The following is a 23,481-nucleotide window of genomic DNA, read 5'->3' as shown; positions in this document are numbered from 1 at the left end:
TTATTCCAACGTGGCATTGTTAACTGACATTTCTACTTGAATAAATGTACGGATATATCTCGTATCACGATAGGACTGCGCCGCATGAAACGAACCGATATGGTATGCAAAAGTCACCGAACCTGCTGATCACGATGATCACCGAAGCTATTCCGGAGTATAGCTTCATCTTCAAGGTTACCCATCTTGTTTTGGACTACGCTAAGACAAGAACCAGCCACTATTTTTAGCGGCCAACGTTCCCTTTACGGCACAAGTTAGTGGAGTAGCAGTTACTGCAGGTCGAGGAGGGGCACCAGTTGAAGGGTGCAAGTCTGAGTTGCGGGCGGATTAACCCGCCAAGGGACCGTATTGAGTGCCCAAAAAACTGGCTAAAGTGGTGATACAGTCCAAGACAGCCCAGGGGCACCCCGCCCTTGATCCAACGGGCCCTGTACATAGAACCAATAAGAGCAGACTCTTGTCCGCCCTCCAAGTCTTCAGTTAAGACTACGTCACGAGACTCTGTTCTCTCGCCGGGTCCCTTCAACTTAGCCGTGAGAGACAACCTCGATATTCCAACAATCTTTACTGTACTCGACCTCATCCTTTGAGCGGCTGCATCGCCAGAACAACCGCCATCATGGCTGAAGTCAGTCCAGAGCTCCAAGAGCGGCTTGAAGAGTTGGATCGCGAGCTCGAGGTTAGTAAAAGACCCTCCGATTGTTCCACAAATCCCCATCTCCCTCTCAATGCCTTTCTTCTTGGCGTCTCAACACGCTATCCTGAAGATCGTTTGTTGTTGTCGCATGCGACCAAAAATCATCCTCTTTAGTTTTTGTTACTGACCCGTTCCCTGGTGTAGGAAGGAGATATTACACAGAAAGGGTATGGCTCAATTACTCACAATCGCTCTTCAATTACTCACGCGATCGCAGCTATCAGAAGCGACGAACCCAACTTTTCTCCCAATTCCTCGGTGCACCTCCACCTCAAATTGCTGCTCTCGCCGAACCTCAGTCAGGTCTACGCATACATTCTCCCGACGACTCGGACCATCCTTCAGGCGATGGCCATCGCGCCGCTGCATTTGCCGCTCTCGGTAGCAGCAGCGGTCCAATTCCAGACTCACCAGATGCACCTGTATACCGACCGCTCTCCGGCTATGCTCCTTCAGAATCACCAAGACCTCCTCCAGCACAACCCCCACCTTCCTTGCTGCGCCCGGGAGGTTCTCTGGCTGGAGGATCGACCGCTGCTCACCGCGACTCCCTCTTCTTCTCCCCCTCCCATCTCGAACCTGAGACCCGAACGGGTACTATGATGTCGGGCGACTATGCATTCAGACCTGAGCAACAAGGCGCATATGGCGAATCCCAGCACCAACAGCATCAATTCCAGCAACAACCACCTCAACAGCAGCACGACGGGCAGCAGTACGATGGTCAGCAGTATGATGGACGAACTGCAACGCTTCTCGATTCGCAAGGATACTTCTCAGATTTTGCAGGACAGCAGCACTATGACCAGGGCCAAACTGCCGAGTATGTTGGACCTCAACAGCGATATTCTTCTAGCGACGCCTTTTCTCCAACCGCCGCAATGGCACCTCCGATGCTTACAACCAACGATCTTCCACCACCAGAAGCGCTCGAGTACCAGCTTCCCCTTGATCCTCGCGAGGTACCATTCGCTATTCAAGACCCCCATGACGATTCTACGCCAATGTCAAAGTTCGATAACATCGCAGCTGTACTAAGACATAGAGGCCGAACGATTGCTAAGAAACCGGCATACTGGGTGCTGGATAGCAAGGGCAAGGAGATTGCTTCAATTACATGGGATAAGCTGGCGTCTAGGGCGGAGAAGGTTGCGCAAGTCATCCGCGACAAGAGCTCTCTATACCGAGGTGATCGAGTTGCTCTCATCTACCGCGATTCAGAGGTTATTGATTTCGCCATTGCTTTGTTGGGATGCTTCATTGCTGGAGTTGTTGCCGTTCCCATCAATGATTTGCAGGACTACCAACGCTTGAACCACATTCTTACCACAACGCAAGCTCATCTAGCGCTGACCACCGATAACAACCTCAAAGCCTTCCAACGAGATATTACTACACAAAAGTTGACATGGCCAAAGGGCGTCGAATGGTGGAAGACAAACGAGTTTGGCAGTTATCACCCTAAGAAGAAAGAGGACGTCCCAGCCTTGGTTGTTCCCGATTTGGCCTATATCGAGTTTTCGCGAGCGCCGACCGGAGACTTGAGAGGTGTCGTTCTTAGCCACCGAACCATTATGCACCAAATGGCTTGTCTCAGTGCGATTATTTCTACTATTCCGGGAAATGGACCAGGAGATACATTCAACCCGTCTCTTCGCGACAAGAACGGCCGACTTATTGGTGGCGGCGCAAGCAGCGAAATTCTGGTCTCGTACCTTGATCCCCGTCAGGGCATTGGCATGATTCTGAGTGTGCTGCTGACCGTCTACGGTGGCCACACCACTGTTTGGTTCGACAACAAAGCTGTTGATGTTCCTGGACTGTACGCCCACCTTCTTACCAAGTACAAATCGACCGTCATGATCGCCGACTACCCAGGATTAAAGCGAGCCGCTTATAACTACCAGCAAGAACCAATGGTGACCCGAAATTTCAAGAAGGGAATGGAGCCAAACTTTCAGATGATCAAGCTTTGTTTGATTGACACTTTGACTGTAGATAGCGGGTTCCACGAAGTTTTGGCTGACCGATGGCTAAGACCGTTGAGAAATCCTCGTGCCCGTGAGGTTGTCGCACCTATGCTTTGTCTACCTGAGCATGGAGGCATGGTGATTAGTGTGCGCGACTGGCTAGGAGGAGAAGAGCGTATGGGATGCCCATTGAAGCTTGAACTCGAAGATGATACAGAGTCTGATGAAGAGAAGGAGGAAACAGAGAAGCCAGCGATTTCAAACGGCTTTGGTAGTCTCTTGTCAGGTGGTGGCACGGCGACAACCGAAGAGAGGGCAAAGAATGAGCTTGGTGAAGTCCTTTTGGATCGCGAGGCTCTGAAAACCAACGAAGTTGTGGTAGTGGCCATTGGTAATGACGCCCGGAAAAGGGTGACAGATGATCCAGGCTTGGTTCGAGTTGGTTCTTTCGGATACCCCATACCAGATGCCACACTCTCCGTTGTCGATCCAGAAACGGGTTTACTGGCCTCGCCACATTCTGTGGGTGAAATCTGGGTCGACTCGCCTTCTCTTTCAGGCGGTTTCTGGGCACAGCCAAAGAATACCGAGCTGATTTTCCATGCTCGTCCTTACAAGTTTGACCCAGGTGACCCTACACCACAGCCCGTAGAGCCCGAGTTCTTGCGAACAGGCTTGCTGGGTACCGTCATCGAGGGTAAAATCTTTGTCCTGGGTCTTTACGAAGACCGAATTCGACAAAAGGTTGAGTGGGTTGAGCATGGACACGAACTAGCTGAGTACCGCTACTTCTTTGTCCAGCACATCGTTGTGAGCATCGTAAAGAACGTCCCAAAGATTTACGATTGTTCAGCCTTTGACGTCTTTGTCAATGATGAACACTTGCCGGTCGTGGTGCTGGAGTCAGCAGCTGCATCAACAGCGCCGTTAACATCTGGAGGACCTCCTCGACAACCGGATACAGCTCTGCTAGAGTCATTGGCTGAGCGTTGTATGGAGGTTCTCATGACAGAGCATCATCTGAGACTGTACTGCGTTATGATCACAGCACCAAACACGTTGCCTCGTGTCGTTAAGAACGGACGACGGGAGATTGGTAACATGCTTTGTCGCCGGGAGTTTGACCTCGGCAATCTTCCATGCGTGCACGTCAAGTTTGGCGTGGAACATGCAGTGCTTAACCTTCCTATTGGTGTGGACCCCATGGGTGGTATCTGGTCACCATTAGCTTCGGAATCTCGTGCCGAATTTTTATTGCCTGCTGACAAGCAATACTCTGGTGTTGACAGACGTGAAGTCGTTATCGATGACCGGACTTCAACACCTCTAAACAACTTTTCTTGCATTTCAGACCTTATTCAATGGCGAGTGGCCCGCCAGCCAGAAGAGCTAGCGTACTGCACAATCGATGGCAGAGGCCGAGAAGGCAAGGGCGTCACATGGAAGAAGTTCGACACCAAGGTCGCTTCTGTTGCCATGTACCTGAAGAACAAGGTCAAGGTGAGGCCAGGGGACCACATTATCCTTATGTACACACATTCAGAGGAGTATGTCTTTGCCATTCATGCTTGTATCAGCTTGGGCGCAATTGTCATTCCTATCGCACCCCTTGACCAGAACCGGCTGAATGAAGATGTGCCGGCTTTCCTGCATATTGTAGCTGATTACAACGTCAAGGCTGTGCTGGTTAATGCCGAGGTCGATCATCTGATCAAGGTAAAGCCAGTGGCTAGCCATATCAAACAGTCAGCCCAGGTTCTCAAGATCACGAGCCCTGCGATCTACAACACAACTAAGCCGCCAAAGCAAAGTAGTGGATTGAGGGACTTGCGATTCACCATTGACCCTGCTTGGATTCGACCTGGCTATCCCGTCATTGTCTGGACTTACTGGACCCCCGATCAACGACGAATTTCAGTTCAGCTTGGACATGACACAATTATGGGCATGTGCAAGGTTCAAAAAGAAACTTGCCAAATGACAAGTTCAAGACCTGTGCTTGGATGTGTACGAAGCACGACTGGTCTAGGCTTCATCCATACGGCTCTGATGGGAATTTATATTGGAACGCCAACCTACCTCCTATCACCCGTCGAGTTTGCAGCCAACCCCATGTCTCTATTCGTCACCTTGTCGAGATACAAGATTAAGGATACTTATGCGACACCACAGATGCTTGATCATGCCATGAATTCCATGCAGGCCAAGGGCTTCACGCTTCATGAACTTAAGAACATGATGATTACTGCCGAGAGCCGGCCAAGAGTTGATGTTTTCCAAAAGGTCAGACTTCACTTTGCTGGGGCTGGCCTTGATAGAACTGCTATCAACACAGTTTATTCGCATGTTCTCAACCCCATGGTTGCGTCGCGGTCGTACATGTGCATCGAGCCTATTGAGCTTTGGTTGGACATGCAAGCGCTTCGACGTGGTTTGGTTATTCCTGTGGACCCTGAATCAGATCCTCTGGCCCTACTGGTACAGGACAGCGGTATGGTTCCAGTTTCAACTCAAATAGCCATCATAAACCCTGAAAGTAGGATACACTGTCTTGATGGCGAGTATGGTGAAATTTGGGTCGATTCTGAAGCTTGTGTCAAGTCGTTTTATGGCTCCAAGGACGCTTTTGACGCCGAGCGCTTTGATGGCCGAGCTCTTGACGGCGATCCCAATATCCAGTATATCCGTACTGGAGACTTGGGTTTCCTTCACAATGTTAGCCGACCTATTGGCCCTAACGGTGCTCAGGTGGACATGCAAGTATTGTTTGTTCTCGGCAATATTGGTGAGACCTTTGAGATTAATGGGTTGAGCCACTTCCCAATGGATATTGAGAACTCGGTGGAGAAATGCCACAGAAACATTGTACAGAATGGCTGGTAAGTACAGATCTCTGATGTGAAGCGAATATTCTAACAAAGTTAGTGCGGTGTTCCAAGCTGGTGGTTTGGTGGTTGTTCTTGTCGAAGTCAACCGCAAGCCGTATCTGGCGTCGATTGTTCCCGTCATTGTCAATGCAATTCTCAATGAACACCAAATCATTGTAGATATCGTTGCATTCGTCAACAAGGGAGACTTCCCACGGTCTCGACTAGGAGAGAAGCAGCGTGGCAAGATTCTCGGTGGCTGGGTCAGCAGAAAACTGAGGACTCTCGCCCAGTTCTCCATTCGAGATATGGATGCTGAATCCACAGCAGGCGATATGATGGATCATTCTAGAGCATCGATGGTCAGCGTACGAAGCGGAGGCGCTGCTCCCGGATCGTCTAGTTTGAGAAACGTCGAACCTGCACCTCAGATCTTGGAAGAGGAACATGATCAGATGACTCCTCGTTATGAATACGAAGCGGCACCTACCATGATTTCTGAACTACCTGATGGCCAAGAGACACCGACAGGGTTTCAGCACTCGCAGTTTGAACACCCACCTCAATCTGCCGGTTCTCAACCACAGCTGAACCTTTCTCACCAACCCGACCAAGGATTCAATATGGACTTTTCACGATATAGTTCAGTAGAGCCTGATCATAATCCTCTCCATAGACGTCCAGTCCCAGGCCAATCCCAACACGAGCCTATGCAAGGGCACGGTCAAGCGCCGCCCCAGATTCGGCTACCAGGTGTTGATGGGCGAGAAGAAGGAGGTTTCTGGTCACAGCAGGAGAAGAACGAGAAGAGCGAAGAAGATTGGACAGCTGATGCCATGATGCATATGAATCTGGCAGGTGATATGAACCCTCCACGATGATAATACACAATAAGAGCCAAGCGGAGTCGGAGTTGGGAAGCATTTAAAAACGAAACGAATATAACAAACAATTGGACTTGTTGGCCCGATGGCCTATTTTCTATAGACATAGGATTTGGATAGTGAATATGTGACTTGGATAGAGCCTGGATTCGTGAGTTTGTGAATATGGCCTGCTTGCTGCATACTGCTGGATGGAAGTATTGAGAGGAGTTTCTAACGAAGAATGCAAAAAGCTACCAGTCCACACTGGCGTCTATTCATCTTTGTTCAACAGCAGTGAGAAAAGAAACTTGGCTCACAACACAAAAATAATCTTCATAAACAAAAGTTAAACCAATCGACGCAGGCCTGATTCGAACAGACGCCTCCGAAGAGAATAGATTTCTAGTCTATCGCGTTAGACCACTCCGCCACTGCGCCTATAGCTGATTGGATGTTGAAGTGTGTCTCTAATCCTGACTGTGTGGATTCTTGTGTGAGTGTGGGTATCGTAGCAAAACCGATTTCGTGTCTACGCTATGCCAAATGCTAGTATACAAATAGAACCATAAAGAAAAAACATAAGCATGATTTGGATATCTTTGACCGAGTAATTATCGGTTCATCCTCCTCTTTCTGTCCATGTCTGCGAGGGCTCGTTTTACTATTCCCTCCGCTTCGGCGATGACATCGTTTCCTCGTCGCCACGTATATAAGGAAACGCCTAGTCCGTCCAATTGTTCGTGTGCTCTTGCTAATCTTCTCCTCCATAACTCTAGTTTCTTATTCACTGCCTGAGGGCCCATGTTGGGCGACCCTCCTGTTGATGTGTTGCCATCTGATCGGTAACCTCCTGTCATCGAACCAAAAGACGTAGGGGGGTTGGCTGATGGTGGTGGAAGGGGGTCGTAATCCACGTCCAGATTAGCTGATGTCTGCGCGGGACGTGGTGGAAGACGGGGGTTCTGGCTCGACTCGGTAATACTGGACGGTGTACCTCTTCGACGTGGGGGAGGTGGAGGAGGGCCACCTCCTGAAGAAGCAGACCCAGATCGACTTTGTGCTGGGATCTTGAAAGCGGTGTTGTTACTACTCGAGCTCTGCTGGGAAGAGTTGTGAATCTGCTTTAGAGGGTGAGACGCTGCAGAATCCCGTGCTTGCACTCCTGGCCTTCTAGGTGGAGGAGGGGGAGGAATCTCATCAGAGTTTTGTCGAGAGAGCCCCTTGTTTAACTCAGTGATGGATTTGGCACTCCTTAGAGCGACTGGCTTTGCTGGTCTGGGCGGAGCTGGCTTACGGCCACTAAGAAGATCGGTAGTGCTGGCACTTTTCGCGTTGGAGCTTTGCACTTGGGCGAGGGCTGCGTTACGATCGAATTTTGTCTGTTGAGGTTCATTCGAGAAGTCGATCAATGTGCCCATGGTGGGACCTGCTGATGGCCTCCTTTCTACTCGATATCCACTCGGGGCCAGGCTCTGGTATGAAGGGGTACGCGAAACGGTTCTCGAAGGTCCATTTGAAGCACCTGCAGTCTTTGGCCGGCCAAAGTCGAATCCAGAGCTGAAGAATGCTGTCTCTTCCGGGGTTGTGACGTCTCGAATGAAGACTGCGAGAATACGACCGGGATTTGACAGGGCGAGTTCTGTGTATACCTCGAGATCGGCCTCTCCGCTGTCTCCCACAAGTATAAACATTCGTTCGGGGAAGTCTCTCAAAAGGCGAGTAAGAGTAGATCTCTTTCGTTCAGCGACTGGCTCGAAAATACCCTGCAGCATGCCGCTGTACTGTTTGAGATGGAGTGACCCTGGCGGAAGACCATGGATCTTGAAGAAACTGGCCAAGACTGGAAAGAGTTGCCATGGACTGTTTGAGCAGTAATGGATGCTCACGCCCATGTCGGCCATTTTGTTATACCACTCCTTGACACCTTCAACTGAAAGATCGGCCAAGTCACGAATGAAGGTATTGCGGAAAATCTCTTTGGCTCCTGCAGAAATATTGGATTTCTTGACAGTGTCATCAATATCGCTGATAAGACTGACTCCGTATGGATCGATGACCTTGACCTCTTGGACAACAGACAGATTCTCATCGGCTAAAACACGGACATGAGTCGGCACAAAGTCGAGAGCGGCGCGGATAACAAAATGGCCCGCATCATTCGTCATGACGGTCTTGGACTGAGATTTGGTCTCGTTATAGAAGAAGAATGTAATTGGTAGGGCAACAGAAGGGTTGGTCATGAAGGGAGCGATTCGAGCCATGAGATTGGCATTGGCGAGAATTAGATCGTTTTCACTAAGCTCGCTAGCATTTGTAGTGCTAGATGTCGTTGTTCTGGCGGGCATTGTTGGGCTAGAAGGGGCCGAGTCTGGAGACTGGTTCCCTCCGCGAGAGGGATAGTAGAAGCTATCCGTGAGGGGGTCATCGTTATCGGGTGTCTTTTCACTAAAACCTCCTTGGTAGGCAACTTGTTTCTCACGTTGGCCAACTCGTTCTATACGTCGAGCCTCGGAATCGATCTTTTCTTGTTCCTTCTTCTCTTCGTGCATTTGAAGATGCGAACGTGGTAGTCCAGTCCCTGGACTATATGCTTGGTCCGCTCGGGGGGCTGGTATGCCACTCAGTTGCCGGGCAAGACCAATCAGAACTCTGTTCCTCCTCGTCATTGGACCGATATGAGGGGTATATATCCAACCACGAACATCAACATCAACGACTGCTCTTTCATCTTCAGCTCGCTCCCATTCCTGACGCCAGAAGCCCTCGTCCTTGATGCTGCCGGGTGGGGCATCCGGGTCGTGCGCTGCCATTTCACTCCAATCCTGCTTGGTGTGTTGCTTGGCGTAAGAGGGGAACAGCACCATTTGGTCGTCGCCATGAACGGTAATCGCAACATCTGGAAAGGCACCTGGAATGTGTATTCGTCCATGGTTGTCGTGTCCTGCAGCGGCAGGTCCTGCCCTTGTTTGAGCATATGATTCCTTGATCTCGGTAACAGCTGCCTGGCCACTTCTGTACAGACTACCAGCCATTGCTGCCAAGCGCTTCCTCCTAAAGCCCCTCTCGCCATCGACGGGGCTCGTCGCCCGGGCGGACCCGTATCCCATCATAGTGCCTCCTGTCTGCGGCGTCTTGTATGCCACTGAACCCTTGGATCGGGTCCTCGCATTCTTAACCGGACGAGTCGCTTGCGATCCTAGCCAAAGCTGTCTTCCCCGCCGCCTAACAATGTCCAAAATGCGTGATTGATCGGCGCGCCGACGTTGACGCTCAAGAAGATAACGGTAGACTCGGGATTGGAAGGTGTGTTTGAGAAGAGGAAGAGTATTGAGGTGGAAATTGAGTAAACGCTCGCGGTATCGATCTCTTACAGCTCGCGGAAAGAAGAAGCGCACGAGGCTCTGCTTGTGTCGCGGATGAGGGCGGTAAGGACCGAAGAACCTAAAGGGAGCCAGCTTGCCGATTTTAATAGGGACCAGGGTATGTAGGGTCAGACGAGGCTATCTCGAGGTGCGCAGCGGCTGACGTTTAGGGCAATGCGACGCGGCAAGAGCAGTCCTCAGGCGGCTGAGTCTTCTGATGGAGACTTTTCTCAGCCTGACAGGACAGAGAAGGGGTGTTAATGAGGATGACCGTAGCACATGATTTGGTCGAGTTCAGTGTATCTGTCGTGGTTTGTAGTGCTCAGATGCGAGACAAGACAGCTCGTGACCCTAAACCTGGGAAGGTAAGCTCATTAAAGTTGGATCGGCCTTACGTCATCACGTTCCAACGGTATCCCAGCACCTCGTGTCTTGAACTACGTACGAAGGATCGAATCAGATTAAATCGACCTCCGAAATTGCGAGTGTAACCCATGTGCATGAGGCTGAGCCGTTTATCGGCCAGCCGTTAATTATTGTTTCTGATTTTGCAGGTGTTTTATCAAGTCATATGTATTTTGATTTGTTACACCACTATCATTTGGAGTCTGGGGAAAGTATAATCAAGCCCTGTCATACCTGTTGAACATGCCAATTGACTCGATTACTTTTGGTCGCAATATCATTTGCTTACCCCAAAATACAAGTCATGCAAACTTTTCTCCATTAGATACAATTATTCAGGTATAATTCAACCAACAACCAGGGACCATGGTCCTCCAGGCCAGTCTAGTAAAGTTTTAATGGGGTTTGTCTCCGACTCCGGAAAGCGGCTGACGGATAACAGCGGAATAGGCGGGCACTCAAGGGACTGCAGTAATTCTGGGTGTCATTGCCCCTCCAAAAAGATTTACAAGGTCAATTGCGCCTTGTACTTGACTTGGGGAAATCTCACCACACGGTACTACCCCGCCTCCGTGAGTCAAACTTTTTGACTGACTCAATCTTTTTTTGAACTTGTTTCTTTTATTTATTTGTACCTGGCCTTTTCCCCTTCTTCTGATTATTCCCCAGACATTGAATTGGAACAAAGTCGCTCCTAAGCTTCCCGTTGCCAAGATGACCATGTGAGCTGCGACTTCGGCCCCTCCAACCATGTAGAAGTTAACTTTTTCTTCCCAGGCTCAAGGAACCCTCCAAGAAATACAAGCCTTTCAAAGTGAGTTTGGTGTTACAATGAACTCGAATTGGACCTGGTTAACATAGCTAGGGCCCTAAACTGACAAACCGAACATGGCCCGACAAGACTATCGAGAAGGCCCCTCGCTGGCTGTCGTATGTTTCCCAAGACACTCCGATCAAACATCCAAAAGCTAACAGTCCTCAAGGAGTTGTCTGCGCGATGGAAACCAGAGTCTGCCCGATCCTATGGTGCGTCCCGTCCATGCTTATCCGTACTTGCAACCGAACTGACATCAATGATAGAACGGCGAGGAGAAGTGGCGATACTTCAAGATGCTGTGTGATCTAGGATACAAGGAGATTGAGGTTTCTTTCCCTTCTGCCTCTCAGACCGATTTCGACTTTACCCGACGCCTGATCGAAACCCCAGGAGTCGTGCCTGACGACGTATTCGTACAAGTCCTGTCGCCCTGCCGACCTGACCTCATCCGCAGAACTGTCGAGTCTGTTCGCGGTGCCAAGAACGCAATTATTCACATCTACCTCGCTACAAGCGCTTGCTTCCGTCAAGTCGTCTTTGGTTACTCTGAGGAACAGACCCTGGAGCTCGCCGTCGAGTGCACCAAGCTGGTCAGATCTCTGACCAAGGACAACCCCGAGGCCTCTGGAACTAACTGGCAGTTCGAGTTCTCCCCCGAGTGCTTCTCCGACACCGACCCAGACTACGCTGTGAGAGTGTGCCAGGCTGTCAAGGCTGCCTGGGGACCCAATGCCGAATCTGGTGACCAAATTATCTTCAACCTTCCCGCTACAGTCGAACTGGCCACCCCCAACATTTACGCCGATCTGATCGAGTCTTTCTGCAACAACATTGGAGACAGAAAGGACGTCTGTGTGTCTCTGCATCCTCACAACGACCGTGGATGCAGTGTTGCCGCCGCCGAGCTGGCTCAAATGGCTGGTGCCGACCGTGTAGAGGGATGTCTGTTTGGAAATGGTGAGCGAACTGGAAACGTCGATCTCGTTACTCTGGCCCTCAACCTGTACACACAAGGTGTCAGCCCTCAAATCGACTTTTCCGACCTGAACTCAGTCATCGACATGGTTGAGTCTTGCACCAAGATCCCCGTTCACCAGCGTGCCCCCTATGGTGGCAGCCTGGTTTGCGCCGCCTTCTCTGGTAGCCATCAAGACGCCATCAAGAAGGGATTCCAGGACCGCAAGAACAAGGGATACACCCACGAAGACCCCTGGGATGGTATGCCCTACCTGCCTCTGGACCCCCGCGATATCGGTCGAAACTACGAGGCCATCATCCGTGTCAACTCCCAATCTGGTAAAGGAGGAAGCGCTTTCATCGTCCACACCAAGCTCCAGCTCGACCTTCCCCGTGGTCTCCAGGTCGCTTTCTCCAAGGTTGTCCAGAAGCACAGCGAGGAGGTTGGACGCGAGCTGTTGGCTACTGAGATCACTTCCCTCTTCGAGAAGACATACTTCCTCGGCGACAACCCCCACTTCCAGCTGGTCGACTACAGCATCACCCCTGACCGATCGCGATCTCCCGCGCCCCCATCTCAGGGCAAGACACAAGACACCAAGGACTTTGTCCGTATTTTCGAGGGTGTTATTCTCGTGAACGGCAAGGAGCTCAAGCTTCGTGGTCGCGGCAATGGTCCCATTTCCAGCATGGTGGCTGCTCTTAAGGAGATCAACATCGAATTCGACGTCAACGACTACAAGGAGCACGCTATTGGTGAGGGACGTGGCGTCAAGGCTGCTTCATACATCGAGTGCAAGCCTGTTGGCAGCAAGAACTCTGTGTGGGGTGTTGGTATCCACGAGGATGTTGTACAGAGTTCTCTGATTGCCCTGCTGAGCGCAGCAAGCAACGTAAGTGTCTCGTACAGATGGAAAAGAAAGAAGCTAACGATGCATATTTGCAGTTCATCGCCAGCCGACCCCCTAGCCCTCTGTCCAAGGTAGAGGCTGCTCCCCCTGCCCAAGAACCCTCCAGCATTGTCTCGATTCTGGAACAGAAGGCAGAGGATATGTAAATGGGAAGAAAGTATTAAATCAAAAGGGAAAAATTGAAAAAGGCATCTGCTTGACACCTTTTCGCATGTTTGTATAATTAGTGCGTTCGAGAGAACGAAGGAGCATGATGCTCAAAAAGTTTTTCATCCAGGAGTTGACAAAGTGAAATGCAAATTATCATATCAGATCACTTGGATTGAAGTCAGAAGTCTAAGAAATGTGATTTTTGGCAATATGCGTTGTATTGTTGTAAAATATGATGGGGAGTTGAGGCGCGGCAGTCATCATATCACATATAGAGATCTGAAACTTCTACAAATTACTAGATAGATGATGCCGTTAATAAGGAGCAGTGCTTCAGACATAACTATATAGGAAATCTGTTGTTATGTCTTGGATATCTGAAATAAGACAAGCATAGTCTTGGTGACCCCGTGGGGAATATTTTGGACTCCCATGGACCCTGCTAAGAATGAGGTTAAGGGACTGGATGGACAAATCTGTTATGGTTCAGAAAGTCGATGAAAACGGTCTCTACAAACTCAGTTCTAAATTTGTGAATTGCAAATTACAACATGGTTAGCATACAAAACAACCAACTCCGACGCTGGAGAAAAGGGAGTAACTCCATAAACACTGGCATATAGCAAGGTTGGTATAAGATGATTATTTATGTGCACTAGTCTAGCAAGTGAAATTAGCCGTGCTTTGAGGCTTGCACTGCACGGCATCATGCCCTTTCTGGGCTCATCTTAATCAGCCATATACGTCCATACGTGTCACGGAACTGATGAGTATGATCCGAGCCATCACATCTTTTCGGTTCTCCAATTGGGCAACAAGGTTACTTAATTCGCAGTATTGTGGCCTACGGACTTATAACGACCAACTCATACGAGACGTGCAGAGTGGCTCCTGGTGGCTGAGCTTGACACGTCTAAATCACACCAACGAGTTGTGAGGCTTATAAACGATGATTCAACACTATCAGTCAAGGATCACGATTAGAACTCAACAATTTTGAATCTAGAGATAACACATTGGATATAAGTTGCGGTGCTGTATGAGTGGTCACTCTCGGGATAAGCTTATTCCATGTTGCGAGAGTACCTGGTGGTCATCAGCTTTCATTCGACCTTTTGAAGAATTAGGTGTGGCTTACATACAAATTAAAAAAAAGATAACCAAATGGAATCACACTCAATGTTGTTCATGACCTAAGAATAGCGCCTCACCGTAATTGACTATATGCAGGAACAAATGTTTAAGTTTAGCTCCCCTGTCGATCATGTCTCACACGTCAACCCTCCACCCTTTCTCTTCACAAAGTCTTAACTCAGTAACAGAGCATTATGTCAAAGACCGAGATGTTTCTAAAGATGGAGATAGATTATTCTAAATGCCAAGAATGTTTTCCTGTCTTGTTCAAAATGGGCAATACCGCTTGCATATCTCGATGCTCCGAACAAGACGCCTCCCCGCTACGGCCCGGCGGTAACGGCTTGGACAAGACACTGCAATAGGTCTAGTTATCTGGAGCAAAATGGCAGAAGAGCTTAATTCTCAAGAATTAAAGTTTTCAGAGGGGATCGCTGCTAAGGCCCAGGCTAAGTCATATGACCTTTGGAATGTTGATCGGGAGGATTTCCCAAAGTTTGTTAGTTCCAGGCCCGATTAGCTATGAAATGAATTGTCGAGATCGAGGTGGCGAGATGTGTATCTGTGTGATGGATTGTGTATATATGACCTTGACCTGGCGATGTAGGAACAGTTGGGAATATCTCTACCACTTCACTCTTTACTTTTTATACACTTTCATTTCAAGGGACGGAAGGACTCAATAGCCAAAATGAAGTTCTTCAAAATCATTAGTCTTGCTTCTCTTGTCTCGGCTTTCCCTCAATTTCGCCGACAAGAGACAGTCGTTGGAACTATCAAGAGTTCAGTTGACACTATTGCTGACACTACACTCACAACACTCACTATAATTGGTATATCTTGTCCTTTCTGTTGATCTGAATGGCACTGACTGAAAACAGAAAATGCTGCTGTTACTCTCAAAAACACCACACGGGGTACCGAAGCCACGGTAGACGCTCAAATTGCTGTCCAAGCCAGTCTTGAGGAAATCACCGAAGCTCTGACAACTGCCACAACCCAGATCGCCCGTGTCACCACTGGAGCTGCAGGCAATGTCGGTGGTCAAGCTTCTAGTCTCTCAGCGCGACAAATTGTGCAACTCACTGCTGCTCTTCGACAGACCATTGGCACTTTCGATGATATCCTCGAAACAGTCTCTGGCCTCAAGACCCTCACTTCCGAGATTCAGGCCATATTGGAGGCCGAAATCAAGGCTCTAAGAGATTCCGTAAACCCTTTCCTACACCCTCTCCTCCTCTTCAGCGTTGCTGTCAGAAACGCATCCCCTAGTCTTGAGGGCGGTATTGTTCGAGGTTTGGATTCTGCCTTTACCAACTTGATTCAACTTCAACGGGATCTTGTTGCCGACATTGGCGTTCCCCAAATGGGAGGTCTCTAAATAGATAATACGGGGGAAGGTTCTTGAATGAGTTTACGATCATTACAATATCGAAAGATATCAAGCTCGCTTGTTACGTCAAAAGCGAGCGTTAAGAAGAGCACAACGCTTCTTCATACTTAATACAGTAATTCTCTTTGTTAAGTTTATCGGCCAATTGTGACGCCTCCAAACGTGCAATGTCTATACTGAATCTGGTAACTTATCGGGCCAGTGTCACTGCCGATCAGAGTTCTGAGATTGACAGGTACAAAATTGTTCAAACTCTATCACAGCATTCCTCGACCAGCGAGAAGACGGAAGATGGACGAACTAGGCTTAGGTGCAAATAATAGACCAAAGATACAGGTGGATAGTCATGAGTAATTAAATCTACCTATAGGTACAGCGCTGCCAAATAAACTCCTAAACTTTTAGACTCATCTCCTCTTGCCACCGGCCTTTCCCTTTCCCTTGGGCTTGGGCTTGGGAGCCGAACTCTTGGACTGGCTTTTGGCCTTGGCCTCCTTGTGTCGGGCCTTCATCTCAGCCTCTGAGTTCTTGCCCTTCCTCCATTCTCCGCCACCTTCGGCACGCAGTTGCTTTAAATCCAATCGCTTCTTGTCCTTGTTGCTAAGCTTGCCAGTCTTCTTCTTAAGCTCCTCTCTCATGCCGTTGAGCTGGTCTCGGCCAGCTTGCTTGGACTTCTTCTTGTCGTGTTCAGACTCGAACCATGTTCGTCTGGGTCGACCCTTGATCTCTGCTTCGTGCTGGATCATGTTCTCACCCTTCTTGATTTGCATATCGACGTGAGCGAGTTGCTTCTCTTCCTTCTCTTCTTGCATAATCTCATCAATCTCGTCATCCATCTCGTCAATCTGAGTTTGGAGAGCGTCAACCTCTCCGGAATCAGGCTGTCGGCTGACAATCTTGGACCCTTGAGCTTTGCCTGCCTTGACAGCAGCCTTTACGACCTTGCGGTCCGACTCGGCAGCTAATGTCAGAGAAATACCCTTGCGACCAGCACGGGCTGTTCGACCGACTCTGTGGACGTAAATTTCGAGGGATTGAGGAGCTTCGTAGTTGATGACTGTGTCTACACCCTTGATATCGAGACCACGTGAAGCAAGATCAGTAGCCAAAAGGAATGACACCTTGCCGTCTCGGAAATCTTCAACACTTGAGATACGCTAGAGCATGTTAGTGAATGTCATAGTAAGGGTTCAAATGAGCTAACCTGTGTTTGGTTCATGCTACCGTGAAGCTCAGCACACGAGAGACCAAGAAGACCAAAGATAATTCGGGCTCGGTGAGCGTCCTTCTTTTGACGGAAGAAGATGATGACTCGCTCCTTATAAAGGTTCTTGCAGACATGTGCCAGGTATCCCATTCGCTTGTCCTCCCGGCCAGGTCGTAGACGGACAAACTCCTGCACCAGGGTAGTAACAGTCTTCTTTTGAGAGTTGACCATCACTCTGGCAGGCCTGTTCAGACCAATCTGAATAAGACGGTCGACACTGGATGTCATAGTAGCGGAGAACAGCATGGTCTGTCGTGATTTAGGGAGTGTTGTAAGAATTTCGTTGAGTTCCTCGGCGAAACCGTCCTCAAGCATACGATCAGCTTCATCAAGGACCAGAATCTCGACAGTGTCAACACTGAAGCTGGCAGAGTTTCGCATATGATCGATAAAACGACCTGGTGTTGCAATAATAACATCAGGTCGCAGCTTCAACTCAAGTTCCTGAGCTCTGAGACTGAGACCACCGACAGCGAGAGTGAACTTAATATCGGTAAAGGCAGCGAGCTTGGTCGCAACAGCGTGACACTGGATAGCCAATTCACGAGTAGGAAGAAGAACAACGACTCGAGTGGTAGGGATCTTCTTGGGTCGGTAGAGAAGACGTTCCAAAATTGGCAATATGAATGCACCCGTCTTACCACTACCTGTTTCTGCGCCACCGACGACATCCTTACCCATCAACGCAACGGGGATGGCCTTGGCCTGAATGGGTGTGGGTTTGGAGAAGCCAACGGAAGCGAGACCTCGCATGATGGGACGGGACAGCGACATTGTCTGGAAAGAAGAAGCAGTTGCCTTTTTGTCGGGGTTGTTCTCTTCTTCAGGGGCGAAGAAAGCCTTTCGCTTGGCCTCTTCCTCCGCGTCTTCTTGCTCAGCATCGCTGTCGTCGGAAGCCTCGTCGTCAGGGTGGTTGGTGGGAGTAGCAACAGAGTCGTTGTCTGAAGCAGCCTCGTCGTCGTCGTCGACCTCGACACCAGACTCCTCATCATCCTCGTTCTTCTCATCATCGGACTCCTCGACATCAGAAGCAACGTTCATACCGAATGCGTCGTTGGCAAGAACCTCGTCATCATCGTCGTCCAGATCGACATCCATGGTCTCGACCTCGGCGTCTTCCTTCTCTTCCGTCTCTGTCGCATCCTCGGTAGACTTTCCGAGCTTCTTTTCGCGACGTCTTCGGATGATTTCGTCAAGGTCGACCCCCTTCTTTTCGATTCTCATGCCCTTCTTTGCACCTTCGAAACCCCAACCCTCAAAGTCATCTGTGCCGTTTTCATTGGCGGGCTCGTCGCCTCCAAACTCGAAACCAGAGTCCATAGCACCATCGTCGTCGTCATTGAACCCCCAGATACCTTCTACGGCATCCTCCTCGTCATCCTCTTCGGGGCTAGCATCGCGTTTCGATTTCTTTGCCTTTTTCTTGGGAGGCTGCGCAACGACTTCCTCCTCCTCAACAGGAAGCTCGTCGTCGTCGTCAATTGTAAAGATAAAGTCGTCTGCCGGCTTTCGCTTCTGTGAGGGTGCCATTTTGTCGAATTGAAAAAGACACTCGTCCTATACTCTGATCAAGATTTGCAGAACGCGATTTCAAGCAGTGGGGCTGCTTCTGGAGCAAATCTCGAACTTTTTTTTCTGCCGCTTCTGGAAATTTTGGCGGTGAGAGCTTGCAACAGACTAAAAGTTACAGCGGATTTGCCACGTGACCCTTCTGAATCTTCAGGGGTCCCGCAGAGGGGTTCTAGGGACCGTACGTGGCGGTACATGCACAGCCCATGAAAGACCGCCAAAGTATCACACAAAGGCTGGTCTTTCTGGGTACCCCCACCAACGGCTTCCTGGTTGATTGGGTGACAAGTCAAATCCATGGGCAGCTTCGTGGAATCAGCGCGAAGGCAGTTGCTTTTAATTTCTCCCCAACTAAACCCGACAGACGCAATCTCTCTTAGCCTCTTGTCCCTTTTGCGCCATCCTTCCTTCTGTTTTCCTCTTCTCTAAAACGATATCTTCTATACGCTTTCGTCTGTTCAACAATCCTCCGCCAGTATTTTACGACCCAAATAATAAACTACAAACCCCAGCAATCAGTTCAAAATGGGCGAGTCGAGGTTGGTACCTATGTTCCAGGCTGTCGTTGTGGCAGATTCTACCTACAAACTGTTACTGTTCGCAAACTAACCTTGGTGGTAAATATAGACAAGAACTTGTTGCATGGCTCAACAGCCTTTTGCAACTCAACATCACAAAGATTGAGCAATGCGGTACTGGGTAAGTCGGTCTATCGTCGTTTGCCCCGCCCCCTCGTTACGGTTTGCTATGTCGTGTTGCACCATGTCATCAGCACAAAACACCAAAACAGCCCCGCGATTCCCATCACGAACACCTCTATTCGGCTTCATGGGCCTCCAACGGCGGGGCGATATGGCGTGAAACAATCATGACCTACACTGGTTCTAATACCGCTTTTTAGTGCTGCTCTTTGCCAAGTTTTCGACAGTATCTACATGGACGTCCCCATGTCCAAGGTCAAGTTCAACGTGAACTCTGAATACCTGTACATCCAAAATTTCAAGGTTCTGCAGAGTTAGTCACTTCGATCGATCTACATTCTCGATACCCTAACACGTTGACAGACACGTTCGCCAAGCATCAGATCGACAAGCCGATCCCCGTCCCTTCACTCATAAAATGCAAGATGCAGGACAACCTCGAGTTCCTCCAATGGACAAAGCGTTTCTGGGACCTCAACTTCCCTGATCACGAGTACGATGCCGTTGCCCGACGAAAGGGTGGTGCTATGCCTCCCGCCGCTGCCGCTCCTCGACCCGCCGCTACCACTGGCGCCGCTCGTCGTGGAGGCAGCACTCCTAGCGGTGGACCCCGTGTAGCAAAGGCTGCTGGCCCTGCCACTGCTGCCCTGCAGCAGGAGAACGCTACACTGAAGGAGACAGTTGTTGGTCTGGAGCGGGAGCGCGACTTTTACTTCAGCAAGCTCCGAGATATTGAGCTTCTCGTTCAAACGGCTGTCGACGAAGACCCCGAGCTGGAGAAGCAAGAGGATGGCCTCGTCAAGCAGATCCAGACAATTTTGTACTCCACAGAGGAAGGATTTGAGATTCCTGCCGAGGGCGAGGTGGACGACCAGGAGACTTTCTAATCGTGCTGATACCATCAGTCTCTCGAGATATAATGAACGCGACCACGAATGTGCTTTGGGACAACTACTGGTTTCTTTGAGGAGGTTAAAAGGGCATAAACTTGGAGTTGTGGACCCATACTTTTGGGGAGAGACGTTGAGCCATAGAAGCTAAATCTTTTCCTTTACTTGTTCCGGGAAGTGTATTGAGTCCCTGAGAATGAGTGCAAAATTGATCTTGTTGGACATGAATTTGCATCGCCAGGTTGAGTAACACTGTGGGAGGCAACGGGGACGGGACGGGCCGCAGCCATGATATCAAGTCCAGAGTTACGTAGATGGGAGGATACACAGTTTAGCTAGTCGATTGTCTAGCGAACTGGGAGAGTATAATGTGAGTTATCGTTGATGAGCATCTATGAACAAGTTTCGAATGTATTGGGGCTGTTTTAAACCTGAGACCGAACATGGAGCCACCTTTTGTCCATCTAAACACCAGCAGCTATGCGTCAACGGGAAAGCTCGGGGGAGACACTACAGAGTGAAAGTTGATCGCTTGAGACCTTGTCTTGAACATCTCGTTTTGCTTCGGGCTTATCTTATAAGCTTCTACCATGGACACAAGAAATGACAAGGTCGTGAATGCAAGGAACTTGTTGGACTGACGATCTTCTGTTTCATTCTTCAATCGCAACAATGATTGTGTCATTTACCTACCAATGGCAGGCAAGAGAGGTTTCATACCATATATCCATGTTCATAGTGTACATTAACTAATTAACTGTTGGCTATCGGTGGATAATACTGCTGATTTAATATGTAGTATAAACAAACTACAAACTTGGGGATAACTGTACGTATATACGTACTATTCGATGTATACACGTAGATGATTATCCAGCGAATCGACAAATCAAGGGGCTTGAGTGGGAACTCAATAGAACTTTTAGATATCGTCTTTAGGATTTACTACACATTGTATTATACATAGTTGATATGGTTAACGGGTCAGTTCTCAACAGGTACACAACCCAACTTAATAAGCCGGAGTAAGTCTTGTCTCAGCATGGTGCTCTAGCGGTATCAGAAACGTTGGTCGCTAGAAGCACAAGAGAACAAATTAGTAGGCCAATCTATACTATCACAAGAGACTTATCTAGGTTATGTGTTTTTATACTCCAACTTGGAAACTTCTGTATCAACCCAATGTGTCAAGTGGTCGCATGTACAACCAGTTTAGTGGCGGCGAATTACTGGGCGACGTGACCATGACGGTCAGCCGGATAGCGTTATAGGTCGTGGACATGGAGGCTGACAGGGCCTGGACAGCTCAAGTCTCACTGTACGAATACGTCAGATCTCTACAACTTGCGCTATGACCATGACGCATTCGTAGGTCGTTTCTCTCATAAGATTAGGTTGTCCGTTCATCAGTGAATCACAAAGCAAGTCAATTAACAATCAAGTCAACATGGCACCTCCGCCAGAAATCTCTATCCCCTCCACCAGCGTATCTGACGAAGGATCAAAGAAGCCGTATACACTCTACAACATCACACTGCGACTTCCCTTGAGATCCTTTGTGTTGCAAAAACGATATTCGGACTTTGACGAGCTCAACAAGACCCTCACACAGCAAGTCGGCGCGCCACCTCCAGAACCTCTGCCTGGCAAACACTGGCTCAAATCTACTGTCAACTCTGTAGAATTGACCCGCGACCGTCAAGTAAAACTCGAGAAATATCTGCGAGCAATCGCAGAGTCACCCGATCGACGATGGCGCGACACTTCAGCTTGGAGAGCGTTCTTGAACTTGCCCAGCTCAAGCACAACCAACTCGGCACTGTCGGCTAGTGGAATGGTTAGGAGCGCAGCTTCTGGCGCCGCTGACCCAGGTACATGGCTGGATATCCATCGGGACTTGAAACAAAATCTACATGAAGCGAGACAGTGTTTGTCCAGAAGAGACGCAGCGGTAGACAGCGGCAATTCGACAGCTGCAGCGGAAGCAGGCGCAGCAGCCAAGAGGGTCCTCGTACGAAGTGGAACCTTGATCGCGACACTTGCGGATGGACTACGAAAGATACAAGAGTCAGGGCGACTTGGTGAGGGAGAATTGCGACGACGTCGCGATCTAGTTTCCCAAGCTCGTATGGAGAGAGAGGGTCTCGATAAGCTCTCCAACAGCATGCCCAGCTCAACAGCAACTGCTGGCCGAGGCGGATTCAGTCAAGGGCAAGCCTCAGCAGCTGATAAAGCAGGGCTGTTAAGAGGAGGCCGTCCCGCTGGCCGTGTCTTGGGTGCTCCTTTACCAGAGACGGATAAGACTCGCGAACTGGATAACCAAGGGGTTTTGCAACTCCAAAAGGAAGAGATGCAGAACCAGGATCTTGCAGTCGATCAACTCACCGCGATCATCCGACGGCAGAGACAAATGGGCGAACAAATCCACGATGAAGTTGAACAACAGATCCTAATGCTAGACCAGCTCGACGACGACGTCGACCGGACAGGAGCGAAGCTCAAGGTGGCCAACAACCGTATTAAGAAGATGTGACTGCTATTTCTCACGCTGGTGGTAAGGATAATTCTGCTTGTGGTACAGGTTGCCGTTTGGTGGCTATGGGTTCTAAGGATACTACTTAATGGGCTGTCATGGATCGCAGACATTGCGACTTTCATGGCGCAAACTTGGGGAAAGGAATAATGGGTCAGAATGCAAGGCGTCCTGTTGGTTGGAATGGGTTCATGATCTTTCAAGAAATGCGTAAATTGCCTTGGGTTGGTGTTTGTACGAATAGAGCAAAGCAATAATAGCTTGATTTTTTTTATTGCAATTGCAAATGAGGACTGAATGCATCACCGTTGAGTGCTACCTTAACAGAGAGTTCAAGCATTATGAATCCTTGTTCCTGGTTAGTGAATGGCGTTGAGCGTCAATGTCAGGGACCTCGTCCACAACCAGCCACCCATTTATTGGGAGATTAATGGTACGTACATGGTATCAAGACTCGTTATCATTATTTCTTGTAACCTTTATAACCAAAGTGTTGGACAAGAATAAAGTCGTTCTTTACGTAGATAATGAGAATGAGATCCTGCTTGGCTTGTAACCCGAAAGGCCTTGAACAAGCCAGTACAACAAGTTGAGCTGTGGTCATGCCGTCGTGTGTTGGAGTGCATGAGGATGAGATTGGCTTGCATGGGCTGAAGTGGTACATGAGAGGTACCTTCGATCTGTCACTTCAGCCCACCAGATGAAAGAGCAGGCCTCATGACATGAGCACAAGTAGGTGCCTAAAATGAAAGAGATGAAATAAGCCAGTCAGTTCATGCTCCCAAGATATGGAGTTTAACCTGTTTATTCTTTCAGCCTACACTTGGGGCACTAGGCCAGGTGCCTAAAAGCGAGAGGACAAGGCTAATGGACCGCCAATCTTGTATCGGATGCAAGTATCATGTAAACACAAGAGTAAACAGGAAGATAGATAGCGTCTTTTGTAAAGTGGTTTCAATGTGAGACTAGTCTAGGCATCGGGCATTAGC

The 23,481-nt window shown here is 49.2% G+C and overlaps 7 protein-coding genes and 1 non-coding gene across 8 annotated transcripts; 5 read left to right on the top strand and 3 right to left on the bottom strand.

The window, feature by feature from the left end:
- Window positions 1-320: 320 nt before the first annotated feature.
- On the top strand, window positions 321-6,716 carry EDB82DRAFT_206789 (uncharacterized protein). Its single transcript, XM_025726482.2, has 4 exons — window positions 321-682; window positions 845-867; window positions 918-5,549; window positions 5,596-6,716. The coding sequence occupies exons 1-4, from the start codon at window positions 623-625 to the stop codon at window positions 6,416-6,418; spliced, it is 5,538 nt and encodes a 1,845-aa protein (XP_025581044.1). The 5' UTR covers window positions 321-622; the 3' UTR covers window positions 6,419-6,716.
- Window positions 6,717-9,835, bottom strand: EDB82DRAFT_206790 (uncharacterized protein). The gene has a single exon (XM_025726481.2). It carries the CDS (start codon window positions 9,511-9,513, stop codon window positions 7,015-7,017), a length of 2,499 nt encoding a protein of 832 aa, XP_025581043.2. The 5' UTR covers window positions 9,514-9,835; the 3' UTR covers window positions 6,717-7,014.
- EDB82DRAFT_t170 lies at window positions 6,760-6,841 on the bottom strand. Its single transcript has one exon. It is a non-coding gene; the product is annotated as a tRNA-Ser (tRNA).
- Window positions 9,836-10,708: 873 nt separating the features above from the next.
- EDB82DRAFT_503312 (uncharacterized protein) lies at window positions 10,709-13,359 on the top strand. Its single transcript, XM_025726480.2, has 6 exons — window positions 10,709-10,892; window positions 10,948-10,984; window positions 11,036-11,100; window positions 11,154-11,196; window positions 11,251-12,837; window positions 12,891-13,359. Exons 1-6 carry the CDS (start codon window positions 10,885-10,887, stop codon window positions 12,999-13,001), a joined length of 1,851 nt encoding a protein of 616 aa, XP_025581042.1. The 5' UTR covers window positions 10,709-10,884; the 3' UTR covers window positions 13,002-13,359.
- A 1,471-nt stretch (window positions 13,360-14,830) lies between these two features.
- Window positions 14,831-15,520, top strand: EDB82DRAFT_476793 (uncharacterized protein; the record flags this gene model as incomplete). Its single annotated transcript, XM_025726479.1, has 2 exons — window positions 14,831-14,972; window positions 15,021-15,520. 2 exons carry the CDS (start codon window positions 14,831-14,833, stop codon window positions 15,518-15,520), a joined length of 642 nt encoding a protein of 213 aa, XP_025581041.1.
- A 324-nt stretch (window positions 15,521-15,844) lies between these two features.
- On the bottom strand, window positions 15,845-18,435 carry EDB82DRAFT_503307 (P-loop containing nucleoside triphosphate hydrolase protein). The gene is made up of 2 exons (XM_025726477.2): window positions 16,737-18,435; window positions 15,845-16,689 (listed from the first exon to the last, which is right to left on the bottom strand). Exons 1-2 carry the CDS (start codon window positions 18,327-18,329, stop codon window positions 15,940-15,942), a joined length of 2,343 nt encoding a protein of 780 aa, XP_025581040.1. The 5' UTR covers window positions 18,330-18,435; the 3' UTR covers window positions 15,845-15,939.
- A 345-nt stretch (window positions 18,436-18,780) lies between these two features.
- On the top strand, window positions 18,781-20,155 carry EDB82DRAFT_206679 (calponin homology domain-containing protein). The gene is made up of 4 exons (XM_025726476.2): window positions 18,781-18,907; window positions 18,996-19,067; window positions 19,270-19,382; window positions 19,433-20,155. Exons 1-4 carry the CDS (start codon window positions 18,894-18,896, stop codon window positions 19,954-19,956), a joined length of 723 nt encoding a protein of 240 aa, XP_025581039.1. The 5' UTR covers window positions 18,781-18,893; the 3' UTR covers window positions 19,957-20,155.
- Window positions 20,156-21,276: 1,121 nt separating this feature from the next.
- EDB82DRAFT_206672 (Phox homologous domain-containing protein) lies at window positions 21,277-22,680 on the top strand. Its single transcript, XM_025726475.2, has one exon. It carries the CDS (start codon window positions 21,407-21,409, stop codon window positions 22,490-22,492), a length of 1,086 nt encoding a protein of 361 aa, XP_025581038.1. The 5' UTR covers window positions 21,277-21,406; the 3' UTR covers window positions 22,493-22,680.
- Window positions 22,681-23,481: the final 801 nt, after the last annotated feature.

This window comes from Fusarium venenatum (genome assembly GCF_020744135.1).
Source record: "Fusarium venenatum strain MPI-CAGE-CH-0201 chromosome Unknown EDB82scaffold_3, whole genome shotgun sequence".
Lineage (NCBI taxonomy): Eukaryota > Fungi > Ascomycota > Sordariomycetes > Hypocreales > Nectriaceae > Fusarium > Fusarium venenatum.
The sequence above is the reverse complement of the archived record's forward strand: the minus strand, read 5'-3'. Positions and strand labels throughout refer to the sequence as shown.